Consider the following 17,765-nt stretch of genomic DNA (forward strand, 5'->3'; position numbering starts at 1 on the left):
CAAGCTTTCTCCCAGCAGAGATAACAGAAATGCCTCAGGAAGGTGAATCCCATCCCTGCACCTGGGAGCACCTTCCCATCCTGGCTGCTGCAGAACCTCCTCAGCTCCTCTGTCCTGGCTCCACATTCCCCCCTGGGCAGGGCAGTGCCTCCAGACCTGGCTCCATTCCCTTCCAGGTGACTCCCGTGGCAGAGCCCAGCTCTGCTCAGTGAGCTCCTGGCCCTGCCCTCTTGTCATTGCTCCCATGGCCCGCTCAGGGACAGCAGGGCCACCAGGAGCCCTGTCCCGTGTCCCCAGGGTGTCTCTGCAGCCCCTCCTCGTGCCGGGCCAGCTCTGTCCCTGCTGTCCCCACGCTGCTGCCGTGTCCTGGCGGTGACGGTCAGTCTGGGTTGGTCCCTCAGAGGAGAAGTGAACGTCGCCCGTGCCCTTTGTCTCCGCGCCTCCTGCAGCTCTTTGTGTTTCCCAAAGGTCCCAGGCTGCCTGGAATTCCATCCTGCCCCTGCTCAGCGGCCCCTCCAGCCTTGCTTTGGGAAGCCCCCGGTGAGAAGGGAGGGTAATGCTGGCCTGGGGGTTTGCTGTCCTTGAATAAATGTTTTTCTGCTTTCATTTGTCTTTGTGGTTTTTTGTTTGTTTGTTTTTAAACAAGTCCTTATATTTGGTCCATAGGTCTTCTGTGGTCCTGATTCACATCACCCTTAATGCTCAGCTTGGTTATTCCTTCCTATACAACATTCACCAAATTTACAGCAACGGAAAGAAAAGGAAACAAAATGAAACATTTCTTTTACAAAGAAAAGAAAAAAGAAAGCGCTCAATTCTCAATTTGGCTTCGACTATGCCAGCTACCTAGGGAATGCAAAGTCCTGGAGTGTGGGGGAATGCCGTGGCCAGGGGCTTTGGAGGGAGGGCTGGGGTTGATAAATGCACCCAAGCCGTTGTCTCTGGCCACAGGAGGAGTCAGGCCCCAGGGGCCGGACTCGCCTCTGGAATGCTCTGGAGAAGCCGGAGTCGGGGAGAGCTCCCCCCTCGTTCCCATCTCCTGGCAGCTGGGGTGGAATGGGTCAGGAAGGATCCCCGGGAGTGCTGGGGGTCTCCAGAGGGCTCTCCTGGACACGTGCTGGGCTCTCAGTAGGCCTGGCCCGTCTCCACTGGCAGCAGCCCCAGCACGGCCGAGTGCTCGCCCAGCTTCATGCGGCGCTGCGTGGACAGGCTGACGTTCTTGGCCAGGTAATCCACGGCGGCTGTGGGGGAAAAGGGACAGTGAGGACACGAGGGACATTCAATGACCAGGACATTGAGCCCTGCAGGGCAGCGGGGACAGCCTGGGACTGTCACACACACCAGGGACACCCTGCTGTACCAAAAAGCTCTCAGAGCAGGGATGGGACTGTCACACACACCAGGGACCTCCTGCTGTCCTGGGAAGGGCTCAGAGCTGGGATGGAGCTGCCAGGAGCAGGACAGGCCCTGCTGGGGCTCAGCACAGCCGAGGGCAGGGGAGGCCCTCAACTCTCTCCGTGAATGTGGACACACACATTTAGAGAGCTGGGGAATTACAGCTTGGAAATTCTTTTCAGGCCTGGATTTCTCCTGACTCTCAGCTCCATTCCCAGGCTGACAAGCTGACTGCAGCTTCAGTTAGGGAGGAGTCTCCCAGGGTGAGAACATGGTGACAAACAGAGTGGAATTCATCATCAACATTAACACCTGGTGTCTTTCCCGTGGGACACATCCTGAGGTGCTGTCCCAAGGCTGTTTTTCCCAATTGTCCAATGAGCTCCTGTCCTGTCCTGGCTGCACTAACACACTTTAAATCCGGGCTGTCTGTACAATAAATTGGCCTTTTTCCCCCAAAGAGCTCCGTGTGTGTTGCTGTCCTTTCTCTCTCTTTGCAGCGCAGTGACCACACGTGAACACCTGGAAAGAGCTGGAATTCCACCATTAAAAAAGGTGGAATTGCAACTTTGAGGGAGCTGCCTGGAGCTGAGCCTGAAGGTTTGGGCTAAACCTTCCAGTGAATCACCTTCATCTCGGTGATACTGCTGGAAGTGATTCCAGATATTTCGGTGGAAGCTCCCCAGCTCCGGGCTCGGATCGGCCCCGCCCAGTGCTGACTCCCGGCTGTGAGCTCTGCCTGCCTCCCTCCACCCCACGGAAAACCTCTCCCCTCGCCTCCATCTGGGAAGGGAGAGCAGCCCCAGCCCCGGAGGGGACGGGGGGTCCAAGCTCCCCCGGCTGCCCCGGGGTGAGGGGACAGGGCTGGGACAGGGCGGTGACACTGCTCATTAGCCGGGCTTCAGTCAAAGTCTCCCTCCCTGCCTCTAATGGCTCCAATTAGATTAATCAGGAGCTGGCAGGAGCTGCCCGATCGGTGCCAATGAGTAAACAAATCTCAGCCATCAACGTCCTGTCAGCGGCGGGCCCCAGAGGAGCCCCTTCCACGCACCAATCCTGATTAGACTTGGCAGATCCATTAGAATTCCCTTCACGCTCCCGCGTTCCATCACCGGCATCATTAACACGGCCCCGGCCTCTGGGAGCGGCGGCTCCGCCGGCCCCGCTCCCTCCGGGCGGGATGGAGCGGTCCTGGGAGCTGGAGGGATCCCGAGATAACCCAGCGGGAGCAGTACCGGGCTCGGGAATGGATCCCGGGATAACCCAGCGGGAGCAGTACCGGGCTCGGGAATGGATCCCGGGATAACCCAGCGGGAGCAGCACCAGGTCTGGGAATGGATCCCGGGATAACCCAGCGGGAGCAGCACCAGGTCTGGGAATGGATCCCGGGATAACCCAGCGGGAGCAGGGAATGCTCACTGTGGTGCCTCCACGTTCCCAGGGTTCTGCTCTCACCCACAACTTCCCCGCTCCTCTCCTGATGTTTCCGGGAGCCCCGGGAGGGGCTGGCCCCGAGGGGCTGCAGGGAAGCAGGGATTTCTCTCCGGGTGTGTGAGGGTGGCTCTGTCCCTGCCGTCACCCACGCTGGGTGCTGCTGGGGGGAGCAGTTGGAGCCCCAGAATCCTGGAATCGTCACGGGGTTTGGAAAAGCCCACTGAGATCATCGAGTCCAGCTCTGAACCCAGCACTGCCTGACCCCAAACCCTGTCTCCGAGCACCGGATCCATTTTTGGGGACAATCCTAGGGATGGCATCTCCGTGGGCAGCCCATACCTGAGCAGCCTTTCCATGCAGGAATTTCCCCCAAATCCAACCTGGACCTCCCCTGGGGCCCTTCGGGGTCGTTTCCTTTTGTCTCATCCCTCAGAGCACGACATCCCTCAGCTCCAACATTCTGCCAGCCTGGGAATTCGATGGGAATTCGAATCCCACCCTCCCAAAAAACCCCAAATATTCCTTCCTGTGCCAGTGGGAAGAGTCCACAGGCACTGGGGGATCCCAGGCCAGAAATCAGGGATGAGGTTTGTTGGTTTAATGGAGCAGAAGCCAAAATAAACCCTGAGATTTGCAGAAGGTGCTCTGCGTGTTTGTTTGTTTGTTTAAGCGAGAGGGAAAGCGAGGCTGGGTTTATTTTTGTAAAACCGGGAATAAGGAGAAGTGGGAGGAGATGAAATCTCTGCAGGCCAGGTCCTGAGGCCACCAAAGCCACGGAGCTCTGATTCCCAGATCCTGAGTTTGTCCCACAGAACCTGCCCCAACACCAGAACCCCCATTCACATCATTTATATTGATAAAATTATATTTTATATATACCATTACATGACATGTAATCCAAATGATACTTTGCATCATGTAATTAATATATTTTATCACCTAAAAAGAGTTTGATGCTCTTGTGCTGCATCAGAGAAAGAAGGAACACCTGATCTCAATAAATGACCTCGTGGGGGTCACCTCAGGCTTTAAACAGAATTTGGAGGGAAATGAAGAATCCAGAAGGAGGAGAAGGAATTGGAATTATCTGCAAAGCACGACAAGCACCGGGAAAGGCAGGAAAAAACCCTCGTTATTCCAAGGTCAACTGCACGTGAGGGGCTGCTCTCACCAGCACTAATTACCAAGGCAAACTGCAGAGAGCTCGTCACCAACGGGGTGACAGAAATCGGCACCGGGGCCCAGGAAACAACACAAAAATTCCTGCGGCGAAGCGAGACAAACCCTCCTTTCTCCTTCCCCCTCTCTCCCAAACGCAGCTCGTCCCCTTATTTTATTTTTTACACACATGGGTGTGACTAACGCCTCGCCCAAGGGAATCTTTATTGGAAATACATGGTATCGGAATTTGTTTAAGATTTTTATCAATAGCACGTGTGTCCAGCCCCGCATCCAGAAGCGAGGGGAAGGTCGAGGGGTCACAGATCAAACTCCCGACAAACAAAAAGAGGAGGGGCGGGGGGGCCGCTATTGATCCCGTCTGCCGCCACAGCCGGTTCTCATTGAGGCCGCGGCGTTCAGGACATGAAAGGGCTGTGACGAGAGCGGGGCCGGAGCCGCGGCCGAGGGAGGAAAGGTCAGCGAGGACACGCGGGGGCAGCGGGAGCGCGCCCGCAGGAAGAGGATGCACCTTTAACCCTCGCGGGGTCAGCGGCGCTCCGAGCGGCCGGGGCAACGCGGCAGGTGAGAACAGCCCGGCCGCCAGGGCTGTCCCTGTCACCTGGCCAGGGCTGTCCCTGCCACCTCCCACGGCTGTCCCTGTCACCCCCGGCCGCCAGGGCTGTCCCTGCCACCTCCCAGAGCTGTCCCTGCCACCTGGCCAGGGTTGTCCCTGTCACCTCCCACGGCTGTCCCTGTCACCCCCGGCCGCCAGAGCTGTCCCTGTCACCTGGACAGGCTGTCCCTGTCACCCTTGGCCGCCAGGGCTGTCCCTGTCACCTCCCAGAGCTGTCCCTGTCACCTGGCCAGGGCTGTCCCTGTCACGTCCCACGGCTGTCCCTGTCACCTGGCCAGGCTGTCCTTGTCACCCTTGGCCAGGGGGGCTGTGCCTGTCACCTCCCAGGGATGTCCCTGTCACCCCCAGCCACGAGGGATGTCCCTGTCACTTCCCAGGGCTGTCCTTGTCACCCACAGGCCAGTCTGTCCCTGTCACCCGGTAGAGACAACACCCGGGCTGAGCTGTCCTGTCCAAGGCACAGGCTCAGGATCCCAGTCCCAGCTCCCAGGGCAGGCTCAGGATCCCAGTCCCAGCTCTAGGAACAGGCTCAGGATCCCAGTCCCAGCTCCCAGGGCAGGCTCAGGGTCCCAGTCCCAGCTCTCCCAGAGCCCCAGCCCAGCTGACAAACTCAATTCTGTAGGAGAAGCTCAGAGCCCTGGCCTGGGGAGGGCAGGGCAGGCAGGGACACCCTCAGCTTGGCTTTACAAATCCCAGATTTCCCCTGGCTGAGCCAGTCCTGGTGTTTTTGGAGCAGTGAGAACTGGGGACGAAGAAGGGGCTGGGGATTGCCCTTTGCTGATGGGGAAAGTTTCACCTAAAACATTTCATCGAGGCTTTTGGATTTGGCTGTGAGGGGAGGAGCAATCCACGAGCAGTTTCCCTTTTCCACCTCCAGCAGGACAAACTCCCACGGGTCTCACACCCAACAGACAGAATCTGGGTGTAGAAATTGGTGTATCCAATTACAGAAATGCTGTAGGAATTGGTGTATCCAGTCCCCCATCCCCTCCCTCCCTCCTGTCACTCCCTGGGAAGTGGCAATTCCTCCCAGCACTTACTCTGGCCATACTGGCCGTACTGGTAGCCGGCCACGGGGTCCACGCTGTAGCTGGTGGTGCTGTAGGTGGGGGGACAGTAGGACTGCGAGGTCGGGAGGCTCTCCACGGACTTGATGGAGTCGCTGCGCTGGCTGCAGCTGGCCGAGATGGAGTTGGTGCTGTCCAGGCCGCCGTGGAGGGGAGAGATGGAGAAATCAGCCTGGGGCTGAGGAGGGACCCCGCTGGGGTTGCTCAGGATGCTCATCACCTGCAGAGACATCGGAGGCACCGTCAGGGCCCGGGGGGAGGAAAAAAGGACACAAAAAATGGGGTTTTGGGATGGATAGGGACAAAAAACCGGGGCTTTGGGATGGACAGAGCCTGAACGGGGCTTTTGGATGGAGAGAGGCACAAAACCGAGGCTTTGGGATGGACAGGGACAAGAAAAAACAGGGCTTTGGGACGGACAGAGCCTGAGTGGGGCTTTGGGATGGACAGAGCCATAAAAAGGGAGCTTTGGGATGGACAGAGGCACATAAATGGGGCTTTAGGATGGACAGAGCCTGAGTGGGGCTTCGGGATGGACAGAGCCCAAACGCGGCTGGCAGGGTGGGAGAGCCGAGCTCTGCTCCCACCAAACCCCGCTGGTAGCCCCGGGGTTCTCCCTGGAACCCTGAAGAGGGAGGATGGAGCAGTTCCTCCTCACCCCACTCGGGTTTGTGGGGATGTCTTGCTGCCCTGCCAGGAATGAGCACAGGAAAGGCAGGGGAAAAGTCCCAATTTTCCCAAAGGGACACTGAGGACAGCCCCGTTCTTGGGAAGGCAGATTTGCAAAGGTCCCCAAGCGAAGCAGATCAAACTCTTGCTGGCTTTGATGCAGCTTCAGGGGCTGAAATGTCCGAGTTCTCTTTGCCCCCAAATGTTAAAGGGTAACAGGTCCTGGTCCGGCTCATTTCAGTGCTCTCTTGGAAAATGTAATTAAATTTGCACACAAAAAAATCTTCCTGCTTTGAGACCTGAACCAGATGAACTAATTGGGTTTTTGTTGGTGTTTTGTTTTTTTTATTCCTTTTTTTTTGTTGTAGCAAAAATGCCAGATTTGTTCCCGGGGCTGAGCTGAGGGGAAGGCTCTGCCCTTCACACGGGGGATCAGCAGAATTTCCCCGGGGTAATTCCGAGTTAAGGGTGGAAAGGGCTCGCAGGGGAAGGTTCCTGAAGCCTCTCGGTCGTGTCGGGGCTGGGGCGGGGGGAGAGGGGACAGGGGACCGAGGGTCACCTCGGGGGGCCCGGCCGGCGCTCAGATGCCGAGCGGCTCCAAATCTCCGAATTTAGCATAACCTTATTGACATCAATTAAAGTGGCAAATTGGAAATATTTGGAGCCTGGCAAGTGGTAAAATGAGCCCTTTATCCGCCAGCAGCGGCCTGGTGAGCTTTTGTGCCGGGGCTGCATTCTCGGGAAGGACACTGGGGGGGTTTCATGGGGCCGGGGCTCCCCTTCCTGCTCACCCCGACACCTTCCCGGCCCCCCTCCCTGCCCCAGCGGGCTCCGGGGTGAATGCCCAGCCACGAGCTGGCCCCTGCTTTCTAAAGCATCTCCTCCTCCCCCCGGAAGGGCTCGGGAGCGCTGCAAAGATGCTTTGCCTTGATGGAAAATCCCCCCCGCTCCCGGGAGGAGAATTTGTCCGGGAGGGGAATTTGGGAGCGGGGAGGGGTGGCCAGACCCCCGCAGAGGGGGAGGGGGTTGGTTAAAATCCTGGAAAATCCATCTAAGTCGGAGGGCGGGATGGACTGGGCTGTGGGGCTGGAGCACGGGAATGAGGTCTGAGTGAGGGAAAGGGCTCGTCCGCCCCCAGTCCAGGCTTGTCCCCCCTAGTCTGGGCTCGTCCCCCCCTAGTCCGAGTTCCTTTCCCTGCCCGGTCCAGGCTCTTTCCCACCCCCCCCATTCTGGGCTCCTTTCCCCCCTCAGTTCGGGCTCGTCCCCCCTAGTCTGGGCTCGTTCCCCCCCCCCCCCCCCCCCCCCCCCCCAAGTCCGGGCTCATTCCCCTCTCCAATCCAGGCTCGTTCCCCCCCAGTCTGGGCTCACTGACCCCTCCTCCTCCTGCCTTTCCACCCTGCACCGACCTCAGACTTCTCTACTTCTTCCCAAAAGTTAAACCCGGCTCAGCTGTCTCCACACCGAGCCCAGCTCAATCGGCTCTGCGGAGCCTCCAGCACAGCTCGGGGCAGGGATTCAGCCCCGCGGTGCCTCCATGAAGATGCTCAGCCCTAAAAATGTGCCCGTGGGGCCCCCTGGCCGTGCCAGCCCGAGGACTGCGGGATGAAGAGAGGAAAGTGCATTGAACGCTCAGGAGAGTGGATTAATCCAGGACTGGGGACTGTGCTGTCCTGGGGGTGCAGCACGGACCCCTCCCTCTCCAAGCTCTGCAGGAGCGGGGAAATCACGGCAGGGCAGCCTGGGGGGCTCCTCCAGCGGAACAGTGATTTGTGGGCTCCCCCTAAAGAGCTGTTCAGGTTCAGGGAGGGGGAGCTCCGGGCTGGAGCATCCCCTGGGCTGGAGGAGCTGGATCTGTGTCCTGAGGGACACCCAGGACCCTCACACCCGACACGGCTGGGGTGAATCCACGAACAGAACTGGGCGTTTAGAACAACAAACACACGAAAACAGAAAACACCGACACGGGGATTGTGACTTATTTCTGCAACTGTTCCCTTCCTCCTCGCTGCTCCTGAGCTGTCCAGGCCTGGAAGTGCTGCCCGGCCGGGATGTGAGCCCAGCCCAGCCCTGCAGGTGCAGAGAGGATTTTGAGCGCTGGAAAAAGACTGGAATCACTCAGGGAGCAGCGGGGTTTGTGCTGCTCTCCCTCCCGGCCACGGCCCCGGCGGTGCCTCAGCTGCTTTGTATTACCCCGAGAAAAGAAACGGCTCCCCAAGCCAGCGAGAGCCACTTTAACACTTCCTTTAGGAAAAAAAGGGGGATGTAAAGCAAGGCTGGCAAATGAAACCCAGATTCACACTCCAAATTCAGGAAGCGGGGCAGATGCTTCCACAGATCCTGCTGAAAAGAGGAATTGGCTTTAATCAATGAGAATCAGGAGCGGTTCCTGATATCAGCTCTGCCCCTGGAGTCACTCCAGGCTGGCCTCAGCTCCACCAGCCCCAGCCCTGTGGAGTTCTCAGTCCCTGCTCCCCCTCTGGAATCCCTGCAGGGACAGCTCAGCCCGGCCTGAGCCCTCCCTCTGGAATGGACAGGCTGAATTTCCCCTGGAATTCCACGGGGGAGCATCAGGACACCGGGATTCCCTCCCAGGCCTGAATTTCCCTCTGGAATTCCACGGGGGAGCATCAGGACACCGGGATTCCCTCCCAGGCCTGAATTTCCCTCTGGAATTCCACGGGGGAGCATCAGGACACCGGGATTCTCTCCCAGGCCTGCCGGATGGGGAATGGCTGTGTGGCTGGGCAGAGGCTGGGTGGGGAATCCATCCCTGCTGGACACCCTCATGGATTTGGGGTGGCCAAGGGGACCCCAACAGCTCAGCTGAGCCCCAAACCCTCCAGTCCCTCTCCAAGAACGCTGACCATGAGAAGCCTCTGCCCTTCCCAGCCTGGCTGAGAGGGATTTGGGGCTGAAAGTCCCTGACCTTCCTGGACAGGGATTTGGGGCTGAGCTCCCTGAGCTCTGCACAGGTTCAGCTGAAGGCAGATCTGATTTTCCCCATCCCAGGACATGAAGGTGTTTGGAATAATGAAAGGGAACCGGAGATTCCCTTTCCTCCTTCCCAGCCAGCAAGGAAAACCCTGCAGAGCCCTCCTGGGCCACGTTCCCTGACTACTGCTTTCAGCTGGAGAAATTCATTTCCCAGATCACTTCTGAACTCTGGATCCCCTCCTCAAGAATGCAAAGTCCTTCTCCCTTTCCTCTCTGACCTTGCCAGGTTCTAATTTATTACTTCTTGGTGCATTATCATCACTAACTCAAAATCAATACCCACTCCACATCTGCCAGGGTTTATCTGCAGGGGAATCTGCTGCCTGTCCATCAGCAGGACTGACAGCCGTCCTTCCCCTCCCTCTCATCCCTGTCCTCTCCCTTTCCCCTGGCCCAAATCCATCCCTTGGGCTCCCACTCGGGGCCGAGTCCATGCCGGCCACGGGGCCAGGAGCCTTCAGCCTCATCCCTTGCCTTTCCCGAGGTCACCTTTGGGGTGAGGACGAGCAGGGAGAGGAGCAGAGGTCCGGGAATGTCGGGGAGCCCGAGGCTGATGCACAAAGACCCTCCTGGATGAAAGCAGCAGCTCCCCCCTCACCTCCTGCTGCTGCTCCCTCCCTCCTCACCCTCCTCGGCAGCTCCCCCCGCTCCCCCCCGGGACGTTTCATCGCTTTCTCCCCCACTTTAAAAGGAGGGGAGTTAAAAAAATGTAATTAATTCCCTCCATTTCTGAGCTGGCCCTCAGGGCCTGTGGCCGTGGAAGCTGCAGCGGGGGAAATGTGCACCCTTTATGATAAAGGAGGCGGCTTTGGGGAGGGAAGAGCAATTAGGACCTTGCAGCTGGGCAATCAGGATCCGGCTTGGGGCGGGGGTCAGGGGGGCTGAGGGGACCCAGAGATGGGGACAGATAAGAGAGGGACAAGAGGAAGGCAGCCCAAGCCCAGTTTGGTGGCCAGGCCTTGTCCTGGCAGAGCCGGCGGTGGCTCCTGAGAGTCACGGGACATCCCCAGAGTGACCACAGGACAGCACCAGGGTGACCACAGGACATCCCCAGAGTGACCACTGCTCAATCCCTAAGGGACATCCCCAGAGTGACCATGGGTTCCCAGGATCCCCAGGTGACCTTTGTCAGCTCCTGGACACAGTGAGGACACACCCAGGGACATCCAGGGACACATCTGCGGACATCCAGAGAAATCCAGGGACATCCAGGGACATCCAGGGACACACCCAGGGACATCCAGGGACACATCCAGGGACATCCAGGGAAGGGGCTCCTGGCAGCACCATTCCTGAGCCTGTGGTGCTGCTTTCCTGGGAATGGGGACAAATCGTCCCTCTCATGAAAAGGCTGGGTAAGGGATGGGTTGAACCCTTTTATGCCACACCAGGCAAGAAGCTCTGGGAAATTCTCTGCCGGGGAGGCTGAAATCTCCCCGGGTTTCAGCTCCTGGGCTGTTCCCACTTGAGTTCCCTGGGCACGGAAAATCTGCCTGCTGGGAAACCCGCTGGAGCTCCAGGATTTAGGGAGGACAAAACTGTCCCAGTTCCTCCAGGAGGGAACTCGGTCCCTGCCACCCCAGCTCCTCTCCAGGTCGTGCCCTGCCCTCTCAGACAGATTTTGGGGGACACCCAGCTCGATCTGTCACATTTTTCTCTCCCTGCTCTGTGCAGGCAGAAGGAAAAACCCTTCCCCACATTAATGCTTTTTGATCTCTCTGGATTCATTTCCACTTGGCGGGAAGAGGAAGAGTCGATTATTCCACACATACATTAAATGGGAACAAAATGAAGAGGTGACTGTAGGACGGCTGAAAGCCGAAGAAAGAGTTAGGAGGAGATAAATACACTTTCCCCAAAGATCTCCACTTGAAAGGAGGATAAATATATGCAAATATGCCCCTAGGTAGGACTAAAATGACTTGTGTAGCAATCACTAACACTGCACTCACAAAACCAAGCAATTAATTTCGAATATTTTCTAAATCACCGCAGCCAGCTGAGCTGGATCCCAGCATTCCAAACCGAGCACCCATTACATTTGCTTTGCACATCCACAGGGTGCTTCACACTTCCTGCACCTGGAAAATCTCTGGTCGGGGTCACTGCAGCTCCTGGCATCCAGTGGCGCTCCCAGCCAGGTTTTGGAGCAAACTGGAGCTTTGTGATGGGGTTGGGGGGCGCTCCTGCGGGTCCTGGAGGTGTTTTCCAAGCCCAGCCATTCCCTCAGCCTCCCTCCGGGGTGGCCTCGCTGGCCTCGAGCACAGCCCTGCCTCTGCCGGTGTGACCGAGGGTTAAGGTCGGAGCCTCCACTCGGATTTTGGGGGGATTCAAAGCTGGGGCTGCTCCCCAGCCTCGCCCCCCGGGTGTTCACCCCCCTCCAGGAGCCGAAGGGAGCAGTGGAGGAGCCCCAGCAACCCTCGGCTCCTCCTGCTCCGCTGGGGAGCTGCAAAATCCCAATTTCCTACCCCAAACCTCCTCTGGAAAACGCGTGGAGAGCTGGGAACTCTCCTGAGTGCCTGAATCCCGCATTCCCTTCTCCCCATGGGACACATCACAACCTCCAGAGCCGTCCCAAGCAGAGAACAACCAAGCCAGGAACGGCACCGGCGCCTTCCCTTCTATCACACCGCAGAACATTTGGATCTTCTAACACTCTTACAATGTTCTGGGGGCATTCAGATGGCACAGTCCGTTTGTTCTGAAATTTTGCTAGAGACATGTCAATCCTCCTGTGAATTTTTGGATCCAAATGCGTTTTGACTTCATTTGTATTTGCACTTGGTTTATCCTGAATTTTTGAGAACTGTTCATGTAGAGTTATGTCAGAAGATGCAAAATAATTTGCTTTAACTTGATGAATAATTGTGATTATTTCCTGAGTAATTGTGATTATTTCCTGGGTTGTTCTTGTGTTACAGATCCCATGTGCTCAAACACCGGATCAACATCTCAGGGACATCCCAGCACCGCGGGGAAGGGGCCGGGGACACGGCAGGTGACAGACATGGAGATGAGCGCCTGTGCCCTACGATGGCCCTGCTCCGCCGCATGGATGGGAATCCGCCCCACGCCGGGGATGGAGAGGGCTCGGGGAGGTGCCGGGGGTGCGATGGAGCCGGGATGCGATGGAGCCGCGGCAGAGCGGAGCCACGAGGAGGAGGAGGAGGAGGAAGAGGAGGAGGAGGAAGAGGAGGAGGCGGTGGGAAGTTGTTACCTGATTGTTCAGGGCTATGGTGAGGTTCCAGCGGGAGCACTGCATCTTGTTTTGGGCACCCTGCTTCTGTAGGGATGTACAAATCACAGACAAGGTCTGAGGACAGGCTCTAAACTACCCGGGAAGAACGGGAAGGGCTCGGCCGGAGGGGAACAGGAGCGGCTGCGGCGCGGAGCTCCGGGAAGGAGCAGCGGGAATCCCACGAGGGGATGGAAACACCCGGGGGTCAAGAGACCCCTGAGGGCTCTGAGAGATCCCGCGGGAGAGGCGGGACTGGGAGGGGAACAGCGGGAATTGTGTTAAAAGATGCCATGGTCCCTGGCCCTGGGACAAACTCTGCTTTGGGACATCAAATTCTGCTCTGGGACAACAAACTCTGCTCTGGGACACCAAAATCTGCTTTGGGACAGCAAACTCTGCTCTGGAATAGCAAACTCTGCTTTGGGACACCAAACTCTGCTCTGGGACAGCAAACTCTGCTCTGGGACATCAAACTCTGCTTTGAGACCCCAAAATCTGCTTTGAGACACTAAAATCTGCTCCAAAACATGAGCCATGGTGCCTGGCTCTGGGACACCAAATTCTGCTCTGAGACATCAAACTCTGCTTTGGGACATCAGACTCTGCTCTGGGACACCAAACTCTGCTCTGGAACACTAAACTCTGCTCTGGGACACCAAACTGCTGTCCCCCAGACAAGAGCAGGAAGCAAAGGCTTGGCCAGGCTGGGTCACCAGGGAGGGAACACGAAGATGTTTTGTGGGGTGGGGCTGGGGGAGGCCAGCGGGTGCCCGGTTATGGGCAGCGATTTCACCGAGCAGGAAACACCGGGAGAGAGGAACGGGAGAGGCAAAGGAGCACCTGGACACCCCAAACTCTGCCAGGCTCCGATTTCAGGCGCTGCTGGGCAGCTCCCCTCGGGGAAGGGGCAGTTTGAGCGTTACCACCCATCCACACCGAGCGTTTTCCCTGATTCCATTGGGATTCTGAGACATTTCATGGACAAACACCAGGATCAGGCCCGGCCCTCCCCGATGTGCTGCTCGAATGGAGCTGCCCCAACCTCCTGATTTTTGAGTGACCACAAGCAAACCGTCCTGGGGCTGCTTCCACCCTCCCGGTGTTTAATTCTACATTTATCAGTGAACATTTGGGAAGGGGGAGTCTGAGTGGGAAATTCTCCCTGGTGGAACAGGAAGAATCTCTAGGATGCTTCACCCCGACTATTCCAGAATACGAATCCTTGCTCGTGGAGTTTTGGGACCAATTCACCTGGGAGAGAAAGCAGGAAGGCACAACTACGGGAAACCAGAATTCCCAAACACTTCCAGACCTTCCCAATGGAAGGACTTGGGGTAGATTTGGGGCTGGGAATGGGTTGGGCTTGTGGCTTTTGTTCTGCATTTTTGGGTCCGTTTTTGGGTAAGCTCAGACCTGCTGGGGGCAGGTGGGGAAGGAGAAGCTCTGGGGGCTTGGGGAGGGATAGAAAACACCAAGAAAGGAACAAACACACCCCAAGGCTCCCCAAAAGCCAGCCCTAAACCTGTGGCTGTGCTGTCAGAGAGGCACTGCGGGATCCCCACGGGTCCCAGCAAATTCCAGCTGCTTCAGGAACTTCTCTTATTCCTCCAACTGAGCCAGACTCAAATCCATAAGGCAAGGTCTCCTCCTCCTGCCTTGTCCCTCCTCTCCCTCGTCTTGTTCCCATTCCCATTCCCATTCCCGTCCTCGCTGTCCCCGCAGCCCCGCGGGGCTTCCAGGGGAGATTCCTGGGATGCTCTGAGCCAGCTCCGGTTCTCAGGCAGTGCCAAAGGAGCCGCACCACAAAAAATCCCCCGCGGATCCCGGCCCCGGCCCCGGCCCCGGGCCAGGCTGCTCCGTGTGCTGCTAGCCCAGGGAGGGCACTGCTAGCCCAGGGAGGGCACTGCTAGCCCTGTGCACTGCCAGCCCCGGCCCGGGCTCCGTGTGCTGATAGTGATGCCTCAGCATTTCAGTTTTTGTATTTTCATGTATTTGTAACCCTGCAGTTCTTTAGTGTGAAACTCTAAACTCCACACACAGCGTCAGCTGCTGCTCTCCCATTTTGGTCACACAGAACAATTCCTCTCTGGGCTGGGAATCAAGGACACCTCACTGCCTCAGGCCCCGAGAAATGGAAACAAAAGGGAGCTGGGGGAGCAAACTTGGGGTAAATGACTTCATTACCTGAAGCTGTAATTGGAGGATTAACCCCCAATAAACAAATGGGCCAAACTTATAAAAGTGTGAAAACCTGTGACCCGTGGTCCATTTTTGGATGTAGCTCCTGCTCTAAATGCACCTGAAGGCCCTTCAATAAATCTAAATACTTTTTATTCCCTTAGTTTTGTCTGGTCTCTGTTTTTAGGTAGCCCCAAAAGGCATCGCTTGCCGCAGCCCTGCCCTGGACTCCTCTCTGCCTCCCCCGCTCCCTGGGATCAGTCGAGGGCTGTAATCAGTTAAGCCCGGTTTAAGCGCGGTGTAAGAGACCCCGCTCGGCCCGGGGGCTCCGGGAGAGGTCACGAGATGAAATCGCTGCTGAGTCCAGCAAGTGCAGCCCCGAGCGCCAACAGCCCGAGCTGGCCAAAAAAAAGGAAAATCGGGGAAAGGGAAAATAAATCAGCCGCCCTGAGATCCTGCTCGCTCACTTTCCCCATTCCCGGAGGTTTTTAACGGGGGGGTTTCTTTTCCCACCCCAAAGACTGAGCAGGACCCCGGGCGCTCCCGGGCGCTCCTTGAGTTTCCTGAGGCTGCCACAGCGGGGGGCGGGGGGGGGGGGGGTTTAAAGTCAGGGCCTCTTTATTCTTCACCCAAAGGAAAATCCCAGCTCCCGAATCCATGGAAAAGCCTTTCCCAGCCCCGCACGTGCTCTCCCTCCCGAGCTCTCTCTGCTGCCCGAGAGCACTGCGGGATTTCGGGAGCTGCTGGCTCGTACCAAACCGGACCCTCCAAACCCCCCCGGAAAAGCGGGAATAGGGGATGAAGGAGCTGCGTCCAGCGCGGAGCAGACTCCGGGAAAAGCGGGAAGGAAGCTTTGGATCCTTGGATCCAACGGGATCCTCGCTGAAATCCAGGATGGAGGAACACAGCCCCTGGAGCTCAGATGTTCCAGCTCCGACCCCGCTCTGTTTTTCCCTTCTTTCCAGAACGGGCCAGTCCCAGGGATGGTCCAGGGAAAGGAGCCCTTTGTGTTCCCTGGTTGTCACCAACAGCCCCAGTTCCATCCCGCGCTTCCCAAAGAGGAGCCTGGGGACACCTGGGGACACCAGGGGCTCTCTGGGAGGGACAGGCCCTGCCCGAGTGAAACTCCAGAGCTCATCCCTGCCCCTCAGACAGGAGAAACCTGGCAGGGCTCACTGCCCCGCACCCCAAATTTCACCTGGCCCTAATCCCAAACTCCGGGCACCACGCGGGGTTTGGGTCTGAGCGGGCACTGCCCCGCCAGATATTGCGGATATTGGGAATAAAACCCGGCAGGATTGATGAAAAACGGCGCAGGCACACAAAGAGCAGAACAAAATCTTTCCCCCGCAGCACTGAGAGCCCCGAGGGAGCGGGGTTTGGATCCCGTCCCTGCCCGAGCCCCCAGCTCTCCAAAAGCCGCTCGGGTGGAGTTCTCCTGCCGGGCTCCAGGTGCTCCCTGAAGCAGGGGATGGGATTAATCCCTGCCCGGTGTCTCGGCTCTGCCGTACCTGGGGAGGCAGCGCGAACCTCGCTGAATTCCCGGTGATTATTTATTTGTGTGCTCATCACAAACGGGGGAAGCCTTGGAGGGAGAAAAGCAGAAGCTCCTGGGTTAAAGCCTCCTTCGAGAGCACGATTTGAGATTTTGGCGGCCTCTGAAGGTGCTCAGAAATAAAATAAAATATCTTTTAGAATGACAAAGCAGAGCCACCACGAAGCGACCTGGATCATCAGAGCAGCAAAACGCCTCTTTTTGAACCTCTTTGGGGTTTTTTGTTTGTTTTTTTCTCACGGACACCATCGATGGCCTCGAACGAGGCGATTTTTTTGAGGGGGAGAAGATTCCCTGGTGGAAAGCGGCTGTGCCTCCTTGAAATCAAACCTTTTCCAAGGAAAACAGCCCCGCATCCACCGGGCGGGATCCACGGCGCATCCCTCGCCCTCCCGCACAAACTTCATTCCTTAACCCCACAACTCCCGGCTGAGCCACGAGATTTTTACGAGAATATCTTGATCGAAAACACGAAAAAAAAAAAAGGCAAATCCTCGCTCTGTGCCCGTGCTGGTGCCAAGGGCAGGAGCGCGGCTGCCACTCCCTCCTCGACGGCTCGAGCGGAGTTTTGGAGGCACCTCCTGCAGCAGAAGTTTAAAAGCACACAAGACTCTGCTGATCCCGAGATAAACGCTGGAAAAGGGATTAGAGCTACTTAGCGGAGTAGAGGGAAGACTCAGGAAGGGCTGATCATTTTAAAGATATGACTATTTAAAGATAATGATTGCATAAATTTAATTAATGCATTTTCATGCCGCAAATGGCCGTTTTGTAATTAATGTATCTGGCCTCGCTAAGCATGGGAGATCACATCTCCCGCCCCCTCCCCTCGCGAGCCCCCCTCCGCCTCCCGTTTAATGAAAGACAGAGAGCAGATGACAGAAACAATTTGTCAGCCCGCGCGGGTGTCAGATGCCTAATTGGTTGCGCTGAGTTAGTGGGAAGGGAAGGGGGAGAGGGTCGGGGCTGGGGGGGCTCTTCCCTCCTCACTCCGAGCTCCGGGCTGCCTGTCCGCGCCGGGAGCGAGGGCCGGGAGCGCTCCCAGTTAATTGGTGGCGATTAGGACACAGATTGGCTGTGGCAGGCGCTGGGCAGTGACAAGCGGGGACACCCGCGCACAGCTGGCACTTGTCACCGCGCCTCGGCTGCCGGCAGCGGGGACAGCGCCCGCGGGGCTGGCCGCATGCTCGGTGCCGTCCCGGTTCCATCCCTCTTCCATCCTGATCCCATCCCGATCCCATCCCGGTTCTATTCCTTTTCCATCCCAGTTCCGTCCTGATCCCATCCTGATCCCATCCCGGTTCTATTCTTGTTCCATCCCTGTTCCATCCTGATCCCATCCTGATCCCATCCCGGTTCTATTCTTGTTCCATCCCTGTTCCATCCTGCTCCTATCCTGATCCCATCCCGGTTTTATCCCGGCTCCATCCCGGTTCTATT

At 57.4% G+C, this 17,765-nt stretch overlaps 1 protein-coding gene across 3 annotated transcripts in view; it reads right to left on the minus strand.

The window, feature by feature from the left end:
- Positions 1–1,125: 1,125 nt before the first annotated feature.
- PAX7 (paired box 7) overlaps positions 1,126–17,765 on the minus strand; it is a 107,914-nt gene continuing 91,274 nt past the window's right edge. For 2 of the 3 annotated variants that reach the window (XM_014888431.2, XM_014888429.2), the window contains exons 8-9: positions 5,665–5,911; positions 1,126–1,241 (exon numbers count right to left, since the gene is read on the minus strand). In XM_014888431.2, coding sequence (XP_014743917.1) covers positions 1,126–1,241; positions 5,665–5,911 — 363 coding nt within the window. Of the gene's footprint in view, positions 1,242–5,664; positions 5,912–12,571; positions 12,638–17,765 lie in introns of all 3 variants that reach the window. The other variant, XM_014888426.2, reaches the window with a different exon arrangement.

Source organism: Sturnus vulgaris, chromosome 25 (assembly GCF_052056855.1).
Source record: "Sturnus vulgaris isolate bStuVul1 chromosome 25, bStuVul1.hap1, whole genome shotgun sequence".
NCBI classification, from domain to species: domain Eukaryota; kingdom Metazoa; phylum Chordata; class Aves; order Passeriformes; family Sturnidae; genus Sturnus; species Sturnus vulgaris.